Below are 24,687 nucleotides of genomic sequence, written 5' to 3'. Positions count from 1 at the left end.
GTTGCAGAACTATATGTCCCACGAGGCATAGCAAGACTCTGATAGCGACAAGCATGACACCCAGAGGCAAAGGCATGATGGGACTTGTAGTTTTGCAACAGCTGGATGGCCACAGTTTGCATATCCCTGGTGTAAAGGATAAGTCCACCTTTCCTAACCATGTTTCCTGTTACACCCAAATGTATTGTGTAACATAAAACATGGTCACATTCTGCAGCTGCCCATCCTTAAGCCACCTCCCCCCTACCTAAATTGCAGGGTTTTTTTTCTTCTGCGGCATGCTGTATTTTTTTTTTTTTTTTTGGCGCAGCTCTGTATGGCTCCGCCCACCAGCTGAGCCATCCAATCAGAGATTGATTTAGAGTCTTGTAGAGCTATATGGAGCACAAGTGCAGCAATGTCATTGCACTTGGCATCCATTACTTCCTCCATCTCCGTAATGGTTGGTCCGTACTTCCATACAGACCTGGGACACCCTGATCCTTTATTGCAATGTTTGCAGGCTGCAAAATATAATTGCACAATCTTTTTATATTTTTATTTAACAAAATGTGGTAGATGCCTTTAACCACTTCCATACTGGGCCTATTCTGGCACTCCTCTCCTACATGAAAAGACATCATCAGAACACCCAAACATTATGTTTTTTTTTTTTTTTTTTTGCAGAGACCCTAGGGAAATAAAATGGTAGTCATTACAACTTTTTTTTTTTTTTGTCACGATATTTGCGCAGCACTTTTTTATTAAACAAACTAAAGTTCGCCTTATTTCTTATTTTTTGTATACTTGCAAGATGATGTCCTGCCGCGTAAATAGACACCTAACACGTCAAGCTTATAAGTTGCGCACACTCGTGGTATGGCGCCAAACTTCGGTACTTAACTGCTTGCCGACTGCTCACAGTATATTTACTGCGGCAGTCAGCCCCTCACAGGCAGAGCGACGTAGGTCTACGTCGCTAGCCTGTGAGGCTCTGGGGAGCGAGCGCGCGCCCGCGTGGTCACGGACCCCGACTCGGCGATCGGCGGGGTAGAGGGAGAAAGTCAGGCGGCTTGTGTAAACAAGCCGCCTGTCATTCTCCTCGTTGTAAAAACACTGATCACACGGTTCTACAATCACAGTAAGAATCACGCCCCTAGGGACACACACAGCCCCTCCCTCTCAAATAAAGTTAACCCCTTCACTACCAGTGTATTTTTACAGTAACAGTGCATATGTATAGCACTGATTACTGTAGAAATGTCACTGGTAACCCCAAAAGTGTCAAAAATGTCAGTCAAGGGTCCGATCTGTCCGCCGCAATGTTGCAGTACCGCAAAAAAAATCGCAGATCGCCGCCATTACGCGTTAAAAAAAACAACAAAAATGACAAAAATCTTTCCCTTTGTTAGTAAACGCGATAACTTTTGCGGAAACCAATAAAAATACGCTTTTTGCGATTTTTTTTTTTTTTTTTTTTTTTTTTTTTTTTTTTTTTTTTTTTTTTTTTTTTTTACCAAACATAGGTAGCATAAAACAAATTGGCCGAAAATGTTAAAACATTTTGATTTTTACATTTTTTTTTTTTTTGGGGAATTTCCTATAAAAAAAATGTGAAAAATATTGTTATTTTTGCAAAATTGGCGCTCTTTTTTTGTTTATAGCGCGTGATCAAAAAAATCGCACAGGTGATCAAATACCACCAAAAGAAAGCTCTGTTTGTGGGGGAAAAAAAGGACGTCAAATTAGTTTTAGGTACAGCATCGCACGACCGCGCAATTGTCCGTTAAAGTCACGCAGTGCCGAATCGCAAAATACCCCCTGGTCGTTTAGCAGCCAAATCCTCCGGGGCTTAAGTGGTTAAAATTCTCCATAGGCAACACTATAAAAGCTTTTACAGCTTACCTGTTAAGAGTTACAGAGAAGGTCTTGTGCTAGAATTATTTTTCTCGCTCTAAAGTTCGTTGTGATACCTCACATGTGGGGTTTGAACGCTGTTTACATATGCAGGCGTGATGTACGCTTTTGTGTGCGGGGAGGGGGACGCTTCAAATTTTTTTATTTTTTTGACACTTTCCCTCCTTTTTTTTTTTTTTTTTTTTTTTTTTTTTTGTGGTGCACTTTTATTACAAGGAATGTAAACATCTCTTGTAATAGGAATAAGGCATGCAAGTTCCTCATTACAGCGAGATCTCACCACCTAGGCTGGATTTCGATTTAAAAAAAATAAAATAAATAAATAATAAATAAATCTTGGCTTCCCAGCCAAGGAAAGAGCAGTGTTTATATGTGCCGGATGTGACGTCATAATGTCACGCTCGGCCTCCAAAGATCAGAGATGACTGGGGACCATCTGGCCCTCAGTCAGCTCTATGGTGCATGGCTGCTGCTGGCCAGTTCATCCGCTGGTTTGCAAATTGCACGGGCGAGCTGGTAGAAGCACCAGAGGGCGGCGGCATCATTCAGATTAAACCACCTAAACTCTCATATGACATCCAACAAGGAGAAGTGGTTAAAGAAACCCTTTTAATCTCCTTTAACAAATCCAAATGCCCATTCTCTGCAATAGAAGAGGTAGTATACTCGTGTGTGAAGCCTCCATCTGTGTCTAAAGCAGGGCTCGACAAAGCCCCAGGCGCCAGGTCGCATTGGCGACTAGAATTAGCAGCCTGGCGCCTGGGCTGCACTGTGGCAGGTGTCCTTTCCCCATGCCAGACATCCCAAGTCTCCCGCGAGATGCGGAAGTCTCCCGCATGCGGGCTGCGGCTCCCTCACATCCGCAAGTGCCATGCGATATCCTGGCTCCAGGCTGTCAGAATGCAGCCATTGCTTCCTGTATAGTTCCGGCTCTGTGTTAAATTGGGGGGGGGGGGTTGCCACCTCTCTCAAATAAGTTTTTTTGCAGGTTGGGTTGTCTAAGATGCCATGCCGGCTGTTAATTGAGGCTGCGGCCTGCTGGAGCAAAACTCTTCCATTGGAGAACTGGCGCCCTCTTATGGTGGCCGGAGCTACAACAAGTAGTCACTGGTGGCGCTGAGGGTTTCCCCTGCCTGCTCTCACTGCCCGCCCATCTCTTTTCAAAGAGAAGAGGTTGAAGTTGTTTTGGGCTTGATCTGGCGCCCTGTCCTTACTGGTGAGTGGACAGGGAGTGTGGGGCAGCTGGTTGAAACCGCCTCAGTTCCATTTACAACCTCACAAAGATGGAAACCATTTTTTTTCATTCTCTACCTGTCATGCCACACAGCCAAAGGCCCCTTTCACACAGACTGTCGGATCAGGTCCACCTGTCAGTTTTTCAGGTGGACCTGATCAGACCCTCCCACCACTCCCATAGAGGAGACCGATGTCTGCTGACAACTGCTGCTATCCGATCCTGTCTGCCAAAAACAGTTGGATGGTGGTCCTTTTTTCCATCCGTCTGGCAGATCGAATCAGATGGCATCAGCTGGAAATGGACAGGCAGTCCATTTCCATCCGACTAACCCATGGAGGAGACCGGGATTGTGTTAGTGTTCGCTCTGAATGACGGAGTGGACATGACCTGTCATCCACCTGCTCAGCTGGGATTACTGGAGAAATCCCTGCTGAGCAAGCTGGTTCCGTTTAGTGGAAGTGCCCATATATATATAAAAGGGGCCTCAGGTAGCATGAGATACTGGATCTCCTATCGCCCTCACCTTGCTCCTTCCCTAGTGAGCCACTGCCCATCACACCATCAAGCCAAGTACACACGGGCCGAATGCCGGGCAACATCAGCCGATTCAATAAAATCTTGCCGCCATTCGGCCCATGTGTATGGCAGGCGGTCCGACAGAAGCCGGCCATTCAGTATGTGCAAAAAAAAAAAACCTAGCTCCTAGATTCCAAGCAAATTTGTCAAGCCCTGGTCTAAGGCATTCAATGCTGTGGTCCCATCCTTTGACCCCCTATATCATTACATGACTTCATGATGCCATCGCATAGAGATCAGAGGAAGGAACCTTGGCCCACGGTGGGGAACATGGGCATCCCACATTCCCAGAAGTGTAAAATGTTGGGGACACTGATGGAGGGGAAGGTTGGTGACGTGGCCTCCAGGGAGGGGAGTATAGTGGCTTGTGTCTTGCAGGTTTCTAGTGGTATCATTAGAGACCTCATATGACTGTAGTTGGTAAAGTTGGATTGTAACAAGTGTAAGTGAAATAATGTGTATATGTTCTGTATATATTTGTACATTTTGTGATATATTTCCTGGTTATGCTATCAGCAGGAAGCAGATTGGCTCATACATGTGCTTTGTCACTGCCGTTTATATAAATTCTGAGGAAAGGCGTTGGGTTTATTTTTTTGCTTTTAGTTTTTTACCATCACGCCGGTCTGTCGAATATAGTACTTTGATGGAAAGAGTAAGTGTGTGTTCTTATTATTAATATATATATTATGCTTTTCTAAAGTAAATGTAAACCCAATTAATATTTTACTATACACATATTACAGGTCTTCTCATTCTTTCTAAATCTACAGCTTTGTTTACAGTTATCCCTAGATCTGTGTTCGGACACTTTTATTTCTGATATAGGGTGACCACAATCTGCCAGTGTCTCCCAATTCTGATCCTGTGTGGTCACCCTGACACACAGACTTTCAGTGGAGTTCTTTTTTTTTTTTTTTTTTTGCTCAGGTGTTAACTCTGTTGTCCAATCACAATAAGGAAAGCTGTGAAAACATGTAAATGTAATCCATATACAAAAAAACACTGCAAAACTTCCCCCTGCAGCCCAAAGCACAAAGGGGTAGTGACGCTCAAACAGGCGCATCCAGGCTAGCTGAAACAGGTAAGAAGATGGAAACGCGGCACATCGGAACCCAGCCACTATCGAGAGAGGTAAAGATAGATACAGCCTGAACTCCTCCTGACTATGCTCCTCTGACATATTTCGGCCCGCCTACGAGACTTAATCATATCATTGTCCTCAATATGATTACGTCCCATGGGCTGGCCGAAACATGTCAGAGGAGCGTAGTCAGGAGTTCAGGCTGAGGCTGTATCTTTACCTCTCTCTATATAGTGGCTGGGTTCCAGTGTGCTGCATTTCCACCTCTTGTAAATCTGGTTGAACTGCAGGGATCATACTCCCTTCCCCCCCCCCCCCCACTTGCCTACAGGGCACTTTTACCCCCCCCCCCCCTCCCTTCTCAGGCACATTTTCAGCTTTCAGTGCTGTCACACTTTGAATGACAATTGCATAGTCATGTAACACTACTCAAACTATTTATGTTGTTTTTTTTTTTTTTCACACAAATGGAGCTTTCCTTTTGTGGTATTCACTGCTGGGTTTTTGTATTTTTTTGCTGAAAAACTGACCCCCCCCCCCCAAAAAAAAAAATGAAAACGTTTTTTCTTAGCTTCTTTCAGTAAACTTTGTAAAAGAGTAATTTTTTTTTTTTAATCCTTCACTGATGGGCACTAATGAGGCGGCACTGATGAGGATGCACTGATGGCACTGATTGGCATCACGGATGGACATTCATTGGTGTCGCTGATGGGCACTGATTACCTTTACAGATCTCCCCTGCTAGGAGCTGCCGCTGATCGGCTCTCCTCACCACACCCTGTCAGAGTGAGCCGAAGAGAACCGATAAACGGCTCTTCCTTGTTTACATGTGACCGGCTGTGACTAGACACAGCTGATCACATCGGTAAACAACCCCATCATCGGCTTGTTACTGAGTTTAGGGGTGCGATCGCCCACCCCGCTGAGGGCCTGGTTCTGATGTCGCCCCAGAATGAGAGTGCATACCGCCCCCCATGGTTAATTTCTAAAAGGAAAAACGAAATGGCTATATATATATATATATATATATATATATATATATATATAATATAAATAACTGATGCAGCCACCATAACGAAGGACTAGTGAGTTGCAATATATTACATTTTTGTTTTTGGGTATAAATAGGCTTTAACGTAAAGCGTCAGATAAAAAGGACACAGCAGTGTAATCATTAATGCTACATTTGCGCAGGCGACCAACACTGGCAAATGACAGCGGCAGTTATCTGCTGACTCCTGCAGCTGTTTCAGCCACCAGTGAGCGGCTTATTCCGCATTCTCAAATGTGCATTTCATCTGTTTTAAGTGGTTTGCCTGTACTTTCAACTTTAAAGCGGAGCTCCACCAAAAAGGGGAAGTTCCACTTGTTTGCATCCATACCCCACCCACTGCTACATTTGGCACTTTTGGGCGGAGGAGGTACCTGGTTTTGACAGATGCCCGCTCCCACTTCCAGCTCAGAATGCCGCTGCGATCTGAGACAGAAGCTGCCCCCCCCCCACTCCTCCTTCCCCCTACAGGACCACTCACAGGGCAATTTGCGCATGCGCACTAGGAAACAGATTGTAAAGCCACAAGGCTTCACTTCTTGTTTCCAGTACTACAGATGCTGGCGCCTGAGGACATTGCATGATCCCTGGACAGGTAAGTGTCCTTATATTAAAAGTCAGCAATTGCAAGTAGGTGGGTGCCAAGGCTGATGGCGGCACAATTGCCACATCCCAAAATTATACAATACTAAAAGCGCAAAAAGTCCACAGAGATTTGTAGGGCATAGGGCTGGCCTATCCCTGTGGGACTTTTTGTGCTTTTTGTATAATAAGTCAGCAGCTACAGTATTTATCTGCTGACTTTTTTAATTTTTTCTGAAGGCGCTCCCCTTTAACCGGTTGCCGACCGCCGCACGACTATATACTGCGGCGGTCAGCCCCGGCCAGGCAGAGTGACGTATCGGTACGTCACTCGCCTGTCACTGACTTGCGAGCCTATCGCGGGCGGGCGCGCGCCCGCCGAGGCGCGCGCCCGCCGCGGCTCGTTCACAGGCAAGTCAGTGCGTGTGACCGGCGGACTCGATGTCCGCCAGTCACACTGCGATCGCTCCTGTGAAGGGAGAAAGACAGAGCAGCTTGTGTAAACAAGCTGCCTGTCAGTTCTCCCTGTGTAAAAGTGAAGATCTGACCGTTCTACTATGTAGAACGGTTGATCTTTGCTTTTACACCAATAGGAATGTCCCTGCACAGTAGAAAGCACGCCCCTAGGACACACTTAACCCCTCCCTGTCCAATAAAGTTAACCCCTTCCCTGCCAGTGTCATTTTTGCAGTAACAGTGCATATGTATAGCACTGATTACTGCAGTAATGTCACTGGTACCCCCAAAAGTGTCAAAAATGTCAGTCAAGGGTCCGATCTGTCCGCCGCAATGTCGCAGTACCGAAAAAAAAAATCGCAGATCGCCGCCATTACGCGTTAAAAAAAAAACACCAAAAATGACAAAAATCTTTCCCTTTGTTAGTAAACGCGATAACTTTTGCGCAAACCAATCAAAATACGCTTTTTGCGATTTTTTTTACCAAACATAGGTAGCATAAAACAAATTGGCCGAAAAAATGTTAAAAAATTTTGATTTTTACTTTTTTTTTGGGGGAATTTCATATAAAAAAATGTGAAAAATATTGTTATTTTTGCAAAATTTACGCTCTTTTTTTGTTTATAGCGCGTGATCAAAAAATCGCACAGGTGATCAAATACCACCAAAAGAAAGCTCTGTTTGTGGGAAAAAAAGGACGTCAAATTCGTTTAGGTACAGCGTCGCACGACCGCGCAATTGTCCGTTAAAGTCGTGCAGTAAAAAATCGCAAAAAACCCCTGGTCCTTTAGCAGCCAAATCCTCCGGGGCTTAAGTGGTTAATGTGCATGTATCAGGGTGACAACACAGAAGCACAACTGGTAGACAGTTGTCACCCCATAAACCAGGATCCTCATGGCAGCATCACCAAGTTTAGTATTTTAATAAAAGCTGAGCTTTGTGGCCAATCTGTTGCTGGGCTGTAATATTCAGTGTACTGAATATGCTATTAATTCAGTGAATATGCTAAGAAGGGATTTTATAGTATAGTTTGCAGCACAAACCTCTGACCCAATCAGGACCATGCTATATATTCAGGATTTTTTGGTATCGGGGGGAATTCGGTGAAGCAGGGCTCCTGAAAATCTTTGCTATATAGTTAGCAGCGTGCAGATTCCTTTTTTTCCTGCAGCTTATTATTACTGGCAACCAATGTGACCGTCACCTTCCTGGCATTGTGTATCTGTTTATATGCAGAATTCAAGGTTAGACCGGCGGGTCTTGGCTTTTAAAGAATCCTCTCCTTTCCTGATTTTCACACGAGCGCCACCTGCTGGTTATAAAGTGCACTTCTTCCTTTCCTATTGAGCTCTTGGTATCCTATGCTTGTCACCATTGAGTCACATTGTGTCATGCACTGTATCTGGGTGTGGACTCGCTTTGTGGTTAATCATTGTCAACTGATGGAGACATTCGGTTTCATGTCTCATTTTATGATCTTTAGTTACTGCACACAGACTCAACTGAAAAGTATTAAAGAAGCGGAATTAAACCCATCAAACTGTTTCCTAAAACAATTGCCTGCCGTGAATAACTGTTACAGTTGCTTGTGCTTTCAACTGAACTGCCAAGCCATCAAGTAGCTGGTGTCATAACTGACCACATGTGCAGAACCATGGCAACTGCAGACCAGACAGAGGCTAAGACAGCAACTTTCTTGGTTGTAAAGAACGGGAGGGTTTTAGTTTTAAATCTTATAAAACCTTCAACTTGTTAATGCCACTTCAAATGTCATTTTTAATATTTAAATCTAAAGGCAGAATGCCTCTTCCTTGTGTTATTTTTTTTTCTGGATGAATTCTATGCATTAGGGTAAAAACTGTGTGTCGCTCCCCCCCTCCCCCCCATTACTTATCCGAGCCCCATTTCAATCCAGCACTGTGCTTAGGAGTAATGGCTCTCTCCCTCCTCTCTGCAAACAGAGGCAGCAGTGGGAGCCATTACCTCCTGCTGCTGTCAATCACAGCCAGTAGGCAGAGAGCGAGGGGGGGCAAACCGTGCTGTGTGTGTCAATGGAGACACAGAGCAAGGCTCAGGATAGAGCCCATATGAGTGCCTCCATAGCAGAGGACTTGCTATGGAAGCATGCAGGCGGGGGACCCCAGAAAAGGTGAATGGGAGCTTCTCTGTAAAACCATTGCACAGAGCAGGTACGTATAACATGTTTGTAAACCTAAATCTTCTTCTTTTTTTTTTTTTTTTTTTTTTTAATTTTTTAAATTGCTTTAACATAATCCTTGGTGATCCATGAAGGTCATAGTTCAGGCACTTTCTGTCATAGGGTGGCAACTCCCTGTCACCTAGTTGTGCTCCTGTGCTACCACAATGTTACTTGACCTTCAGCTGGAGACTACAGATGGCTTCAACACACAGTATGAAGGCATGGTCCGCTGTTGTCATTATCAAGTAGGAGATGCCATGCATGCAGTAAGGAAGTGGCTGCAAGGTGGTGGTAAGAGATCAGCGGAAGAGAGATGAAACAAAGGATAAAGTTCCCTTCTCTGGGGAGCTGCAGAGATCCACAGCTCAGGTGGGAGAATCTGTCCACAGGACAACTATTAGTCATGCACTCCACAAATCTGACCTTTTATAGAAGAGTGTTTGAAAGAAAGCCATAAGAAGTCAAGTTTGCAGTTTGTAAGAAGCCATGTGGGTGGCACAACAAACGTGGAAGAAGGTGCTCTGATCAGGTGAGACCGAAATTGAACTTTTTTGGCCTAAAAGCAAAACACTATGTGTATCAGAAAACTAACACTGCACATCACCCTGAACACACCATGCCCACCGTGAAACATGGTGGTGAGAGCATCATGTTGTGGGGAAGCTTTTCTTCAGCAGGGACAGGGAAGCTGGTCAGAGTTGATGGGAAGATGGATGGAGCCAAATACAGGGCAATCTTAGAAGAAAACCTGTTAGTCTGCAAAAGGCTTGAGACTGGGGCAGAGGTTCATCTTCCAGCAGTATAACCCTAAACATACAGCCAGAGCTACAATAGAATGGTTTTGATTAAAGCATATTCATGTGTTCGACTGGCCCATTTAACCATTTAAGCCCCGGAGGATTTGGCTGCTAAAGGACCAGGGGTTTTTTTGCGCTTTTTTACTGCGTGACTTTAACGGACAATTGCGCGGTCGTGCGACGCTGTACCTAAACGAATTTGACGCCCTTTTTTTCCCACAAACAGAGCTTTCTTTTGGTGGTATTTGATCACCTGTGCGATTTTTTGATCACGCGCTATAAACAAAAAAAGAGCGTAAATTTTGCAAAAATAACAATATTTTTCACATTTTTTTTATATGAAATTCCCCCAAAAAAAAAGTAAAAATCAAAATTTTTTAACATTTTTCGGCCAATTTGTTCTATGCTACATACGTTTGGTAAAAAAAATCGCAAAAAGCGTATTTTGATTGGTTTGCGCAAAAGTTATCGCGTTTACTAACAAAGGGAAAGATTTTTGTCTTTTTTTTTTTTTTTTTTTTTTAACGCGTAATGGCGGCGATCTGCGATTTTTTTTTTCGGTACTGCGACATTGCGGCGGACAGATCGGACCCTTGACTGACATTTTTGACACTTTTGGGGTTACCAGTGACATTACTGCAGTAATCAGTGCTATACATATGCACTGTTACTGCAAAAATGACACTGGCAGGGAAGGGGTTAACTTTATTGGACAGGGAGGGGTTAAGTGTGTCCTAGGGGCGTGATTCTAACTGTGTAGGGACATTCCTATTGGTGTAAAAGCAAAGATCAACCGTTCTACATAGTAGAACGGTCAGATCTCCACTTTTACACAGGGAGAACTGATAGGCAGCTTGTTTACACAAGCTGCTCTGTCTTTCTCCCTTCACAGGAGCGATCGCAGTGTGACTGGCGGACATCGAGTCCGCCGGTCACACGCACTGACTTGCCTGTGAACGAGCCGCGGCGGGCGCGCGCCTCGGCGGGCGCGCGCCCGCCCGCGATAGGCTCGCAAGTCAGTGACAGGCGAGTGACGTACCGATACGTCACTCTGCCTGGCCGGGGCTGACCGCCGCAGTATATAGTCGTGCGGCGGTCGGCAACCGGTTAAAGTCCAGACCTAAATCCAATTGAGAATCTGTGGCAAGACTTGAAAATTGCTGTTCACAGATGCTGTCCAACCAATCTATCGGAGCTTGAGCTATTTTGCAAAGAAGAATGGGCAAAAATGTCACTCTCGATGTGCAAAGCTGGTAGAGACATCCCCAAAAAAAGACTTGCCGCTGTAATTTAAATACAAATGCATGCCACACTTTTCAGATATTTGTTTGTAAAACATTTTGATAACCATTTTTAATTTTCCTTCCACTTCAAAATTATGTGCCACTTTGTGTTGGTCTATCACATAAAATCCCAATAAAAGGAATTTTATGCTTTTGGTTGTAAGATGACAAAATGTGGAAAATTTCAAGGGGTATGAATACTTTTTCAAGGCGCTGTATATCCTCCCTCTGCCTGAGCAGCTGCCTTATAGCAAAGGTGCTGCCTGCAAAAGGTTGGGTTCTCTGGACTGACTGGAGAGTGCAAAATCAGCCTCACTTCTGCAAAGAAACCAATCGGCTACCCAATTTTATTGCCAAAGCTTAAAATAATTGTAAAGTCTATTATTATTATTATTATTATTATTATTATTATTATTATTACGATTTATTTTTGTAAATAACCTGTTATACTTGCCTCCTCTGTGCATTTGGTTTTACACAGGGCATTCCCGATCCTCCTCTTCTTGGGTCCCTCTACGTCTCTCCTGGCCCCTCCCACCTGTTGAGTGCCCCCACAGTAAGTAGCTTGCTATGAGGGCACCCAAACCAAGCTGCAGCTCCGTGTATCTATTCAGATACAGAGCTGCTGTTCTGCCCCGCCCCCTCTCTTTCCTGATTGGCTAACTGACTTTGACAGCAGCTGAAGCCAATGGTGCCGCTGCTGTGTCTCAGCTAATCAGGAGAGAGAGTCGAGGGACTCGTGGACATCTCTGGATAGAGATGGGGCTCAGGTAAGTATTGGGGGGTGCAGGGGAGGCTGCTACACATAGTAGGCTTGTTATCTTCATACATAGAATGCATGAAGATAAAAAAAACCTTCTGACATTACAACTCCTTTAATTGAACAAGCTCAGGTTAGAAGCTGATTGGTTTCTATACAGCAGTGAGCCTGATTTTACACTCCAGTTTTAGTAAATAAACCCCACTGTGTTCTCTCCTAGGGGCTCCAGCAAAGATTTCCCAGGACCATCTGAATGACATCGGTGGGTTTTAGCCCACTGTTGGCTTAAACGATCCATAGGAGAAGTATAGCCAGAAAAAGCTTTGCCTATACTTCTCTTTTAAAGTGCTAAAAAGAATAAATGTGTCCCCTACCTCCAATCAGAAGAACAATGTAATCCTTGCTTTAATCATAGAAACATAGAAACATAGAATGTGTCGGCAGATAAGAACCATTTGTCCCATCTAGTCTGCCCAATATATCTGAATCCTATGAATAGTCCCTGGCCCTATCTTATATGAAGGATAGCCTTATGCCTATCCCATGCATGCTTAAACTCCTTCACTGTATTTGCAGCTACCACTTCTGCAGGAAGGTTATTCCATGCATCCACTACTCTCTCAGTAAAGTAATACTTCCTCATATTACTTTTAAACCTTTGCCCCTCTAGTTTAAAACGGTGTCCTCTTGTGGTAGTATTTCTTCTTTTAAATATGCTCTCCTCCTTTACCGAGTTGATTCCCTTTATGTATTTAAAAGTTTCTATCATATCCCCTCTGTCTCTTCTTTCTTCCAAGCTATACATGTTAAGGTCCTTTAACCTTTCCTGGTAAGTTTTTTCCTGCAATCCATGTACTAGTTTAGTAGCTCTTCTCTGAACTCTCTCTAGAGTATCTATATCCCTCTGGAGATATGGCCTCCAGTACTGCGCACAATACTCCAAGTGAGGTCTCACCAGTGTTCTGTACAGCGGCATAAGCACTTCTCTCTTTCTACTGCTTATACCTCTCCCTATACATCCAAGCATTCTGCTGGCATTTCGTGCTGCTCTATTCCATTGTCTTCCCACCTTTAAGTCTTCTGAAATAATTACTCCTAAATCCCTTTCCTCAGATACTGAGGTCAGGACTGTGTCAAATATTCTATATTCTGCCCTTGGGTTTTTACGCCCCAGGTGCATTATCTTGCACTTATCCACATTAAATTTCAGTTGCCAGAGTTCTGACCATTCTTCTAGTTTTCCTAAATCCTTTTCCATTTGGCGTTTCCCTCCAGGAACATCAACCCTGTTACATATCTTTGTGTCATCAGCAAAAAGACAAACCTTACCATCAAGGCCTTTTGCAATATCTCTTATGAAGATATTAAACAAAATTGGTCCCAGTACAGATCCCTGAGGTACCCCACTGGTAACATGACCTTGTTCTGAATGTTCTCCATTGACTACAACCCTCTGTTGTCTGTCACTCAGCCACTGCCTAATCCACTCAACAATATGGGAGTCCATGCTCAATGACTGCAGTTTATTGATAAGTCTTCTATGTGGGACAGTGTCAAAAGCCTTACTAAAATCTAGATATGCAATGTCTACTGCACCTCCACCGTCCACCTAATCCAGCGACCTGCAGTCTTCCTCTCTATCCGTTCAGTTGTTCTGAGTGCTTCCCCCCCAGCCGCTCTTCTCCTCCCTAATCTCTGACCGGTCCTCCTCATCATCACATACAATGGAGGATCAGAGACCTCCACTCCTCCTGCATTGTATGTGATGACCTAGGAGCGCCGTCCATGTTACGGGGCTGGAGAAAAAAAATGATTAGACCACCAGCTTTCCTAGGACAGAAATACTGTTAAATCATCTTGAAAAAAAAAAAAGCGGTCCGTATATTTTGTAAAAAATTACCTGTTTCTAGTTGTGCAAGACCTGACCACAAAAAAGAAAAAAAAAACTGCAGCTGAGTGGGGGAAGCAAAGAACTAAACTTACTTTATATATAGTGTGTGTGTGTATATCTATCGACTTTTACATGCATTGAATAAATATGGCGGCCTTCACTTACATTCCTACTTGGTTTCTATACATAAACAAGGTTTTTAGGGGGAGAAAATACCCTTTTTTTTCCTTGTAGAACCTAAATTGGCCTTGCCACACAAGACTTCAAAAGTTTTGTTGCATTTGAGTTTGTTAAAGCGGAGTTCCAGCCGCAAAATCGTTCTTAGATTTTGTGGCATCCGCTTCCTTATTGTACCCTGAAAAAGAATTGGATATTCCCGAATTTTTTTTTTTTTTTTACTTTGTTTCAGCAGAAAATATGCTCACCTTTCCTTCCACTTCCTCCCTGTGCGGCCGCGGCCCGCGCCGTCACTTCCTGTCCTGCAATGCGTCCTGGGAGCTCTTACTGATCACTCCCAGGAGACAATGGGCAGTGACGTAGGCGGCCGGCCGCTCCTCTCATCGCGTTATTTCCAAACAGAAAATCACGCGATGAGAGGCGGAGCACAGTGCGGATGGCGCCAGCCTATTGCCAGTACTTTCCTTTGTACTTGGCATGCGCGAGATTTCGCGCTGCATTGATCGGCCCCCCTCCATCTACAAGCAGGGCGTATATGTGCACACTGCGGCTTCGGGTGACCATGGAAAAGATGGCGGCGCTCTGCAAAAATTTTTATAAAGTAAGATTTTAGTATTGTCAATCTATTATTTACATGTATAAAATCGGATTAGCGGATGTAAGAAGGGCGGTGGATCACTGTTTGGGAGGTATTTAAAAAAAAAAAAAAAGAATCTGTGGCCCGGAATTCCGCTTTAAAGCATAATAAACCCAAGAACAAAAATGTAATGTTTTAACGTGATTTGCAAACTCTTGGTACTATACAAATCCAGATTAATAATCATTTTAGTTTTTTTTTTTTTTAGTTTTTTTAGTTTTTTTTCACCTGGTGATCCTTCCATTCATACACATCCTGTCCTAGGGTGACAACGCTCACTGTACTGCATCTGTAAAGGAGCAGTGTTGTCAATCTAGGAAAGGAAGTGTGTAAGGACTATGGAACACCTCCATAACATAGGGGAGAGGTGCACTGTAGCTCATAGAAGAAATAGGCAGGGCTTTAGAAAGGACTGCAGAGGACAGCACTGGATTTCTGAGAGAATCAACATGTATTTTTTCCATTTACCAAACAGATATAACAAGAACTTTTAACGGAGTCTTTAACAGACCAAAAGAGTAAAAGAGAAGTTTATTATTAGGTGCACTTTAAATTTTGAGTGATGCTTAGTCCTTTTTATCAGTTGGTATTTTAATGTATTTACGCAGTGCAGACTAGAGATTAAAGGTGACCTATTTCTATACAAATAAATTATGCATGTATATAACCACACAAATACACTGCGGCCAGTGCAGCATCTCCTGCATTACACTAATGAGCCCGCTGAAGGGTTGGCACCGTTCCTGGCACTGCTGCGGGTGCAGCTCTAGTCTTCACAGACCAGGCAGATGTTTCATACTCACTAGCGAGACGAGAGCAGACGCTTTCATCGCCGATTGTCTCCCTTTTGTCCCAAATTCCTCTTTAGAAACGGTCGTTACATTCTCCTGTGCTGGATTCGGCTCCTGTTTTTACTGGACAAGACTTCCAGCTGTCCAAACCCTTCCACTGTGCTCAGCCCCTGTGTCATCCGATCGTCACCCTGTCAGAAATAACCTGGACCGTTGGCGTCTCTGTCGCTTCTTGTCCTACGCCCTTTCACTGTCGGCTGACCCCCCTCAAGCTGAGACCACCATGTCTGGGTTCCTGTGCGGAAAACGCAAGAAAGAAGCGATCGGTGCCGCTGAGAATAAGACAGGTCTGATTGTGTGATTGTATCGGGGGAGCTAATCTCAGGGGTGTCTTTTTTTTTTTTTTTATTTTTTTTTTTGGGGGGGGGGGGGGAGGTCGTTGGAAAAGGGACAGTCAGAGTTTTAAAACATTATTTTGCTGTCTGAGTCCCGGTTTGAGAGATTGAACCTTCCATTTGTCCAGTCATTCAAGAAGGGCACTTGGGACCCCCCCCCACCACCACCACGCTCTCTGTACAAAATTGGCAAAAAAAAAAGTAAGAATTCTAACTATGTCTTACTCTACCTAAAACTAAAAAACATTTTATGGTCATGTGACCATTGTGGAAGAAGTATCACAAGCAAAGCCGTGACTATGGAATAGCCTTGCAGCTCTCAGTTCTGACTTCAGATGCCACCAGGGATGCTCTTTACATGGAGTTTGCATGTTCTTCCTGTGTGTGGGCTTCCTTGGGGTGCTTTGGTTTCTTTCTTTGACCCAAAAACATACTTGATTAAAAATAATTTCAATAATTGGCCCTAGCATTTGTATGTGTGCTGCAGGAATATAGAAGGGCCTGTCAACCTAAACTTCTATTTCAGTGTTTGGTAGATACTGGAGAATTAAACTCCTGACAGTTTCTGATATCTCTTGTGGACTTTATTGGTGAGGTCTGTGCTGAGTTCCTGTATCTGCACACTTGCTGTGCCCATTCTGAGAAGTTGTCACCATCCTTGTGCTGAGTTCCCAAATCTGCAGATCTGCTGTACCCATTATGAAAGGTTCCTACCATCCCTGTGCTGAGTTTCTGGATCTTTTTATCTGCTGTACCCATTATGAGGGGTTCCCATCATCCATGTGCTGAGATTCTGGACCTGTCCATCTGCTGTACCCATTATGAGGGGTTCCCACCATCCATGTGCTGAGATTCTGGACCTGTGCATCTTCTGTACCCATTATGGGAGGTTCCCACCATCCCTGTGCTGAGATTTAGACCTGTCCATCTGCTGTACCCATTATGAGAGGTTCCCACCATCCCTGTGCTGAGATTTAGACCTGTCCATCTGCTGTACCCATTATGAGAGGTTCCCACCATCCCTGTGCTGAGATTCTAGACCTGTCCATCTGCTGTACCCATTATGAGGGGTTCCCACCATCCATGTGCTGAGATTCTGGACCTGTGCATCTTCTGTACCCATTATGAGGGGTTCCCACCATCCCTGTGCTGAGATTTAGACCTGTCCATCTGCTGTACCCATTATAAGAGGTTCCCACCATCCCTGTGCTGAGATTCTAGACCTGTCCATCTGCTGTACCCATTATAAGAGGTTCCCACCATCCCTGTGCTGAGATTCTAGACCTGTCCATCTGCTGTACCCATTATAAGAGGTTCCCACCATCCCTGTGCTGAGATTCTAGACCTGTCCATCTGCTATACCCATTATGAGGGGTTCCCACCGTCCCAGTTCAGAGTTCCCAGATCTGTACATCTCCTGCGGCTCAGTTCACACTAATGCGACTTGTCATACGACTTGAGACACATAAAGTTCCATGACATGTCAACCCATTATTTCAACGTCCCCTGATCCAATCTACGCAACTAAAGTCACAGCATCTTAAATATTTCCTGCACTTCTTTGATGCAGCTTGAACTTCAAAGAATGTAATAAGTCGCATGAAAGTCACTCTGAAAATCGCACTAGTGAGAACAGAGTCTTAAGCCTCGTACACGCAACGAATTTCTGCCGGCCGGTCCTCCGTCTTTTGTCCAGAGTGGTGTCTGTTGGTTGGAATGTGCTCTAGACTGCACACAAATTTTCCTGCACGACAGAATTCTACTTCATAAGTGATGTCATGTGTTGGATTGCTTTCTATGGGCTCTTTCACACGGGCGTTCCTTTTTTTTTTTTTTTTGCCCGATCAGGTCCTTTTTTTTTTTTTTTTTTTGTAACGGACACGGATGACACTTGTGTCATCCGGTCCGTATGTCCGTTTTTCATCCCATCCGTTTGCGGATGAAAAACTGACATAATGCATGTCTATGTAAATACAGATGTCAGCGGATGACACCACTGACATCCGTTTTTGCTTCCGTTCCGTTTTTTGAAAGGAAGAAAAAATAGGGTTCTCCTCCGTTCAAAAAAACTGAACTGACAAAAAACGGATGTCAGAGAATGATCATCCGATGACATCCGTATTTACATAGAGATACATTATGTCCGTTTTTCATCCGCAAACGGATGGGATGAAAAACGGACATACGGAACGCCCGTGTGAAAGAGCCCTATGTGTTCTTTCATCTCTGAGCATGCCTAGTCTTGCTCATAAGATTTTTCCCCATCGAAATCTGTACTAATGAGATGAAAATCGGACGTGTTTTGATGGTCGACAAAAATTTTATAGCCTGCACACCAGGCCGAAAAGTCTGAGTCGGTTGTCAGAAGCATCATACTAACAAGCCGAAAATCGGCAGATCGGTCGTCTGACGAAATTTCCCGGCCGAATTTCTACTCGTGTGTACGGGGCTTTAGAGGCAACCTGCTGTTAAATGTTAGCAGATGGGATGGCTATATGGTCCAAGTGGAGACCGGTAAATATTTGAACAATTCATTTGCATCTTTAGTCAGTTATTGGTGGTAATCCGTGCATGTCCTTTGTCATTTTCTAGTACTGCCTTGTGATGTTTAGCCTCTGACAAATGAGCAGTGTTCTGATTATTGGATGGAATGCATAAATCAATCTGTACATATAATATATAATATGACAGCTTTTCACAAGCTGTGAAGATTCTTTCCGATGTATACAGTTTTCTGATTATTTTCTTATGATTTTGTAGCTCTATCAACTTCTATTGATCCCCTGAGGAAGCAGATTTATAATCTGGGGAACAAATTTATGAAGTCTTCCACCCCTGCAGATATTCGCTTTCCATTCCATGCAAATGAATGGAATTTTCAAACCATTAAGTAGTTGTTAAATGTAGAAGTCATGCAGGGGGTTTTGGGGTGCTGGGGGTCAATATGTTCAGAGATTGTAAACATTGCAAGGAGAATAATTCTATGTAGCATGTTCTTAAAGTATATCGATTAAAAAAACAGTAGTTTTTTTTTTTTTACATTTCAGTATTTTGGTTGCATTTTTCCACAATGTTTGCCAAAGCAACAGCGTTGTTATTGGAAATGTTCTAGCATTTGCTTTCTTTTGTTGCAGTGAGTGATCTCCAGGAAGAAGGAAAAAATGCCATCAATGCGCCAATGTCCCCCGCTCCTATTGACATCCACCCGGAGGACACCATGCTTGGTACAGTATTATATGGGTTCTAAGAGTATTGTGACCATACCTTTTTTTTTTTTTTTTTTTTTTTTTTTTTTTATTTATACATATTACTATTTTTTTTCATTAAGTCCATCTAAAATGTCATGCCCATGTGGTGACAGTACTGCAGTGATTTATTTCTCTGTATTGCACTGCAATTTTATCACGATGCTAAAGGGAGTGGATAATCCATGGATCTATGGGAAGGTTTAACAGATACCATATTACAGGGGAACGTGGACAAAGGGACAAACAAAAATAAAAATTCCCAGTTCAATTTGCTAACCAGTTTGCTTACCAACCAAATTAACCTGTCTAACAGTTTGCATCAAAACAGGGGTTAGTTAGCACACATTTGCAGACGCATGTGTAAGCTGCAGGGCCACTTCACGGCACCCTGTATTACCTGCAGTCCTAACTCTAGTACATTTATGAGAGTCTTCACAGTGGAAGCACATGCATTCTAATGGATAGATCCCTAGGGGGCAGGTGAGCCTGGAGGTGGCCCATCCCTCCTTCTAATAGAAGCCGACGTGGACAAAGACTAAAACGCTGGATTATTACTATTTACAGACTGTATCCTACAAACCCTGGCAAAAAGTATGGAATCACCACTGTTGAAAAATGTTCATTCAATTGTTTAATTGCGTAGAAAAAAACTAATCACAGACGTTCCAACTTTTTGGTTTTAGGAAACACTTAAAAAAATTAAAGAAAGAGAAAACTGTAGTCCATTGAAACTGTTTTTGCAGATCAAGCAGAGGAAGAAAAAAATATGGAATCACTCAATCCTTAAGAAAATAATATGGAATCGCCTTGTACTTTGCAGTTCTAAAATAAACATCTGCATGAGATTACATTGGTTAACTAATCTCCAGTTTAAAAAGAGTGCTTGCACGCCTTGGTGAGCTGTTGCACCAACCTGATTGACCGGAATCATGGCTCCAACACGAGAGATGTCCGTTGAAACAAAGGAGAGGATTTTAAAAATTCTTTGAAAAGGTAAATCCTCATGGAATGTTGTAAAAGATGTTGGTTGTTCCCAGTCAGCTGTGACTAAAATCTGGACCAAGTACAAATCAAATAGGAAAGTTGTTAAAGGGAAGTGTACTGGTAGACCAAGGAAGACGGGAAGTGTACTGGTAGACCAAGGAAGACGGGAAGTGTACTGGTAGACCAAGGAAGACATCAAAGCGTCAAGATAGAAAACTTAAAGCAATATGCCTTGAAAACAGAAAATGCACAACAAATGAGGAGCAAATGGTCAGAAACTGGAGTCAATGTCTGTGACCGAACTGTAAGACATCGCCTAAGGAAAATTAGATTTACATACAGAAAAGCCAAACGAAAACCATCATCAACACCTAAACAGAAAAAAACTAGTGGTGTACTGTAGTGGTTTTTTTTTCCATGATTCCATAATATTTTCCTCAGAATTGAGAGATTTCATTTTTCCCCCTCTGCTTGATCTGCAAAAAAAAACAAAACAGTTGCAATTGACTACAGTAGTTTTTTCTTTTTTTTTTTTTTCTTTTTTTAAGTGCTTCTTAAAGCCAGAAGGATAGAATGTTAAATGAAAATAGTTGTGAAGCATGTCTGTGATTCGTTTTTTTTTTTTTTTCTAAACCATTGAATGAACATTTTCCAAGAGTGGTGATTTCATACTTTTCTTTGCCAGGGATTGTAGATGTCGCTTCTTTTTCTCCTTTGACCAATGTCTGCCCTTACTTGGTGTTGTCTACACTTGTGTGTTATTTGGGGTCTATGACTACATTTACAGTAGGCAGTGTTGATGAATAATTGCCGGCAGTTCCCCTCCCCCCCACACACCATCACTTTTTGGTATATATCCAGTCCCAACATACTTCCACTGGAAAATCATCCCTCAGATGAGCCTGATGACCTTCTGTGAGCCAGAATGTGTCACCTCTCAGCCAATGGAAATCTTCCAGAGGAAGTAGATATTTGTACATTCTATACATTTCATGACTATGACTGTTCAGACTGATTGCTGTCATGTCTCTGACTGCATCTACTTCTCATCGCTTTGCAGAGGAGAATGAGGAGAGGACCATGATCGACCCCAATTCCAAAGAAGACTCCAAGTTTAAGGAACTGGTGAAGGTAAAAAATACAAATTTTGGTCTCATGGATTTTAGCACCTATTTACACCTTCTGCATGCTTTATTGTGTATCTAAACCCAAGAAAAGGCAATCTGTTGCAGCATACTAGATTTGGTGGCTGCATTAGTTTTTATTATCTGGGGATCCTGTGAATATCACACCTCTGTCTTGGGGTGACCACTCTCCTTCACTGGACTGTATCCATAGAGAAACCGTGTTGTCACCTAGTACAAAGCTACAAACCCCCTCCCCCCTGCTCTTTTCCATAGGGGGTAAGTGTTATATAGACCTTTTTAAAGATGCCTAGGATAATGCTAAGTGATAACTACAAGCACAGGAAGTGTACTGAAAGCTTTGGGCTCACAACACATCTGTACATTGTGGCGTGCTATAGCATGGGCGTTCTTTTTTTTTTTTTTTTTCTCCTGTGTGCATTGGGACCTCCCTTTCTTTTGTTGATTTCTCTAGTCCTGACTTAAGATCCATAAAAGGGAAGTAGGACCTCTTTCCTCCTTCTGGTGATCCTCCTAGTTGTAACTAAAGGTATACACTCCCCGGCCGCTAAAGGTATACACTCCCCGGCCGCTAAAGGTATACACTCCCCGGCCACTAAAGGTATACACTCCCTGGCCGCTAAAGGTATACACTCCCGGCCGTTAAAGGTATACACTCCCCGGCCGCTAAAGGTATACACTCCCCGGCCGCTAAAGGTATACACTCCCCGGCCGCTAAAGGTATACACTCCCCGGCCGCTAAAGGTATACACTCCCGGCCGTTAAAGGTATACACTCCCCGGCCACTATCGGTATACACTCCCCGGCCACTATCGGTATACACTTCCCGGCCACTATCGGTATACACTCCCCGGCCACTATCGGTATACACTCCCCGGCCACTATCGGTATACACTCCCCGGCCACTATCGGTATACACTCCCCGGCCACTATCGGTATACACTCACCGTCCACTAACGCTATACACTCACCGTCCACTAACGCTATACACTCACCGTCCACTAACGCTATACACTCACCGTCCACTAACGCTATACACTCACCGTCCACTAACGCTATACACTCACCGTCCACTAACGCTATACACTCACCGTCCACTAACGCTATACACTCACCGTCCACTAACGCTATACACTCACCGTCCACTAACGCTATACACTCACCGTCCACTAACGCTATACACTCACCGTCCACTAACGCTATACACTCACCGTCCACTAACGCTATACACTCACCGTCCACTAACGCTATACACTCACCGTCCACTAACGCTATACACTCACCGTCCACTAACGCTATACACTCACCGTCCACTAACGCTATACACTCACCGTCCACTAACGCTATACACTCACCGTCCACTAACGCTATACACTCACCGTCCACTAACGCTATACACTCCCCGTCCACTAACGCTATACACTCCCCGTCCACTAACGCTATACACTCCCCGTCCACTAACGCTATACACTCCCCGTCCACTAACGCTATACACTCCCCGTCCACTAACGCTATACACTCACCGTCCACTAACGCTATACACTCACCGTCCACTAACGCTATACACTCACCGGCCGCTTTATTAGGTACACCTTGCTACTACCAGGTTGGACCCTTCTTTTGCGCTCAGAACTGCCTTAATTCTTCGTGGTTTAGACTCGACAAAGTGTTGAAAACATTCCTCAGAGATTTTGGACCATGTTAACCTGATAGCATCACACAGTTGCTGCAGATTTGTCAGCTGCACATCCATGATGAGAATCATCCGTTCCACCACATCCCAAAGGTGCTCTATTGGATTGAGATCTGGTGACTGTAGAGACCATTGGAGTACAGTGACCTCATTGTCATGTTCAAGAAACTGGTTTGAGATGATTTGAGTTTTGTGACATGGTGCATTTTGCTGCTGGATGGAGCCATCAGATGGGTACACTGTGTAGTCTTAAAGGGATGGACAGGATCAGAAAAATATCCCCCACACCATCACACCACCAGCCTGAACTGTTGATACAAAGCAGGATGGATCCATGCTTTCATGTTGTTTACGCCAAATTCTGACCCTACCATCTGAATGTCACAGCTGAAATCGAGACTCCTCACACCAGGCAACATTTTTTCCAATCGTCTATTGTCCAAATTTCATGAGCCTGTGGGAATTGTAGCCTCAGTTTCCTGTTCTTAGCTGACAGGAGTGGCACCTGGTGTGGTCTTCTGCTGCTGTAGCCCATCTGCTTCGATGTATTATGCATTCCGAGATGGTATCCTGCATACCTTGGTTGTAATAAGTGATTATTTCAGTTACTGTTGCCTTTCTATCATCTCAAACTAGTCTGCCCATTCTCCTCTGACCTCACTAAGGCATTTTTCTCCACACAACTGCTGCTCACTGAATATTTTCTCTTCTTCGGGCCAATCTCTGTAAACTCTAGAGATGGTTGTGCGTAAAAAATCCCAGTAGATCAGCAGTTTTTGAAATACTCTTACCTGCCCGTCTGGTACCAACAACCGTGCCATGTTACTCTTGCTGGGGATCCCTGTAGTGATAATGTAAGATGTTAGGGGAATCCTGTCCTCCATCCTTCTGGAGATCCCTCTAGTTGGAACTAAAGATCTGTACATGAGAATCTGTTCCTCCTTCCTCCTGCTGGGGGTTTTCCTGGTGATCACTAGAAATCTTTGCTGCCTCTGCTAGACCTCGCCATTCTCATTTTACAATCCTTAGAAATGTAGTTTTGATTACCACTGTACCCATTATTGTACTCTGTACCCATTATTGTACTCTGTACCCATTATTGTACTCTGTACCCATTATTGTACTCTGTACCCATTATTGTACTCTATCAGAGGATCCTTTTTTTTTTTTTTTTTTTTTCTTCCCCCCTTAAGTTTATTATTTTGCATACAGAAACATTGAACTGCAGTTTCCACTGCGTTGACCGATCACCCACCATTAACAAAGTACGCGCTGTGTAATCAACACCTCCACGAATATCCATCCCATGGCACAACTTTGTGTCCTCAGTATAATATACATTCGTCCAACAAACCTTTTATTATTTAATAAAAGACCCAAACAGATTAAATGAAACCCCATTTACAACCCAAAACTGATCTCCATCCTTGAGGGTAGATGGCCTACGAACTGCAGGGATATGGTTTCCAGTAATATATGGTTGAAAATATTCTGGTCACATGGGTCAGTCATTGCTCCTATCAGGATGGATTTAAAATGAAACAGGGGGGCAGGAGGGAGGGTGGCTGTGAATGAGTAGTGTACAGTGCCTTAAAGTATTCACCCCCTTGGCATTTTTTGAGTTTTTGTTGCCTCACAACCTGGAATTAACATGGATTGTTTGAGGATTTGCATCATTTAAGTTACAGAACATGTCCACAACTTTGAAGGTGTTTGTGTGTGTGTTTTTTTTTTTTTTTTGTAAATATGCATAACTATTCACCCCCCTAAAGTCAATCATTTGTAGAGCCACCTTTTGCGGCAA

General features: G+C 43.6%; 1 protein-coding gene across 3 annotated transcripts in view; it reads left to right on the top strand.

Moving 5' to 3' along the window:
* The window catches only part of PARVB (parvin beta), a 93,358-nt gene that overhangs the window by 15,994 nt on the left and 52,677 nt on the right, over positions 1-24,687 (top strand). The window contains exons 1-3 of one of the 3 annotated variants that reach the window (XM_082256875.1): positions 4,350-4,364; positions 18,948-19,037; positions 21,106-21,176. In XM_082256875.1, coding sequence (XP_082113001.1) covers position 4,364; positions 18,948-19,037; positions 21,106-21,176 — 162 coding nt within the window. In that variant the 5' untranslated portion in view covers positions 4,350-4,363. Of the gene's footprint in view, positions 1-4,349; positions 4,365-15,386; positions 15,766-18,947; positions 19,038-21,105; positions 21,177-24,687 lie in introns of those variants that run through there. The other 2 variants (XM_082256874.1, XM_082256873.1) reach the window with 2 other exon arrangements.

This window comes from Pelophylax lessonae, assembly GCF_965119305.1.
Source record: "Pelophylax lessonae genome assembly, chromosome: 4".
Classification (NCBI taxonomy): domain Eukaryota; kingdom Metazoa; phylum Chordata; class Amphibia; order Anura; family Ranidae; genus Pelophylax; species Pelophylax lessonae.
This window is presented reverse-complemented; position numbering and strand designations above follow the sequence as displayed.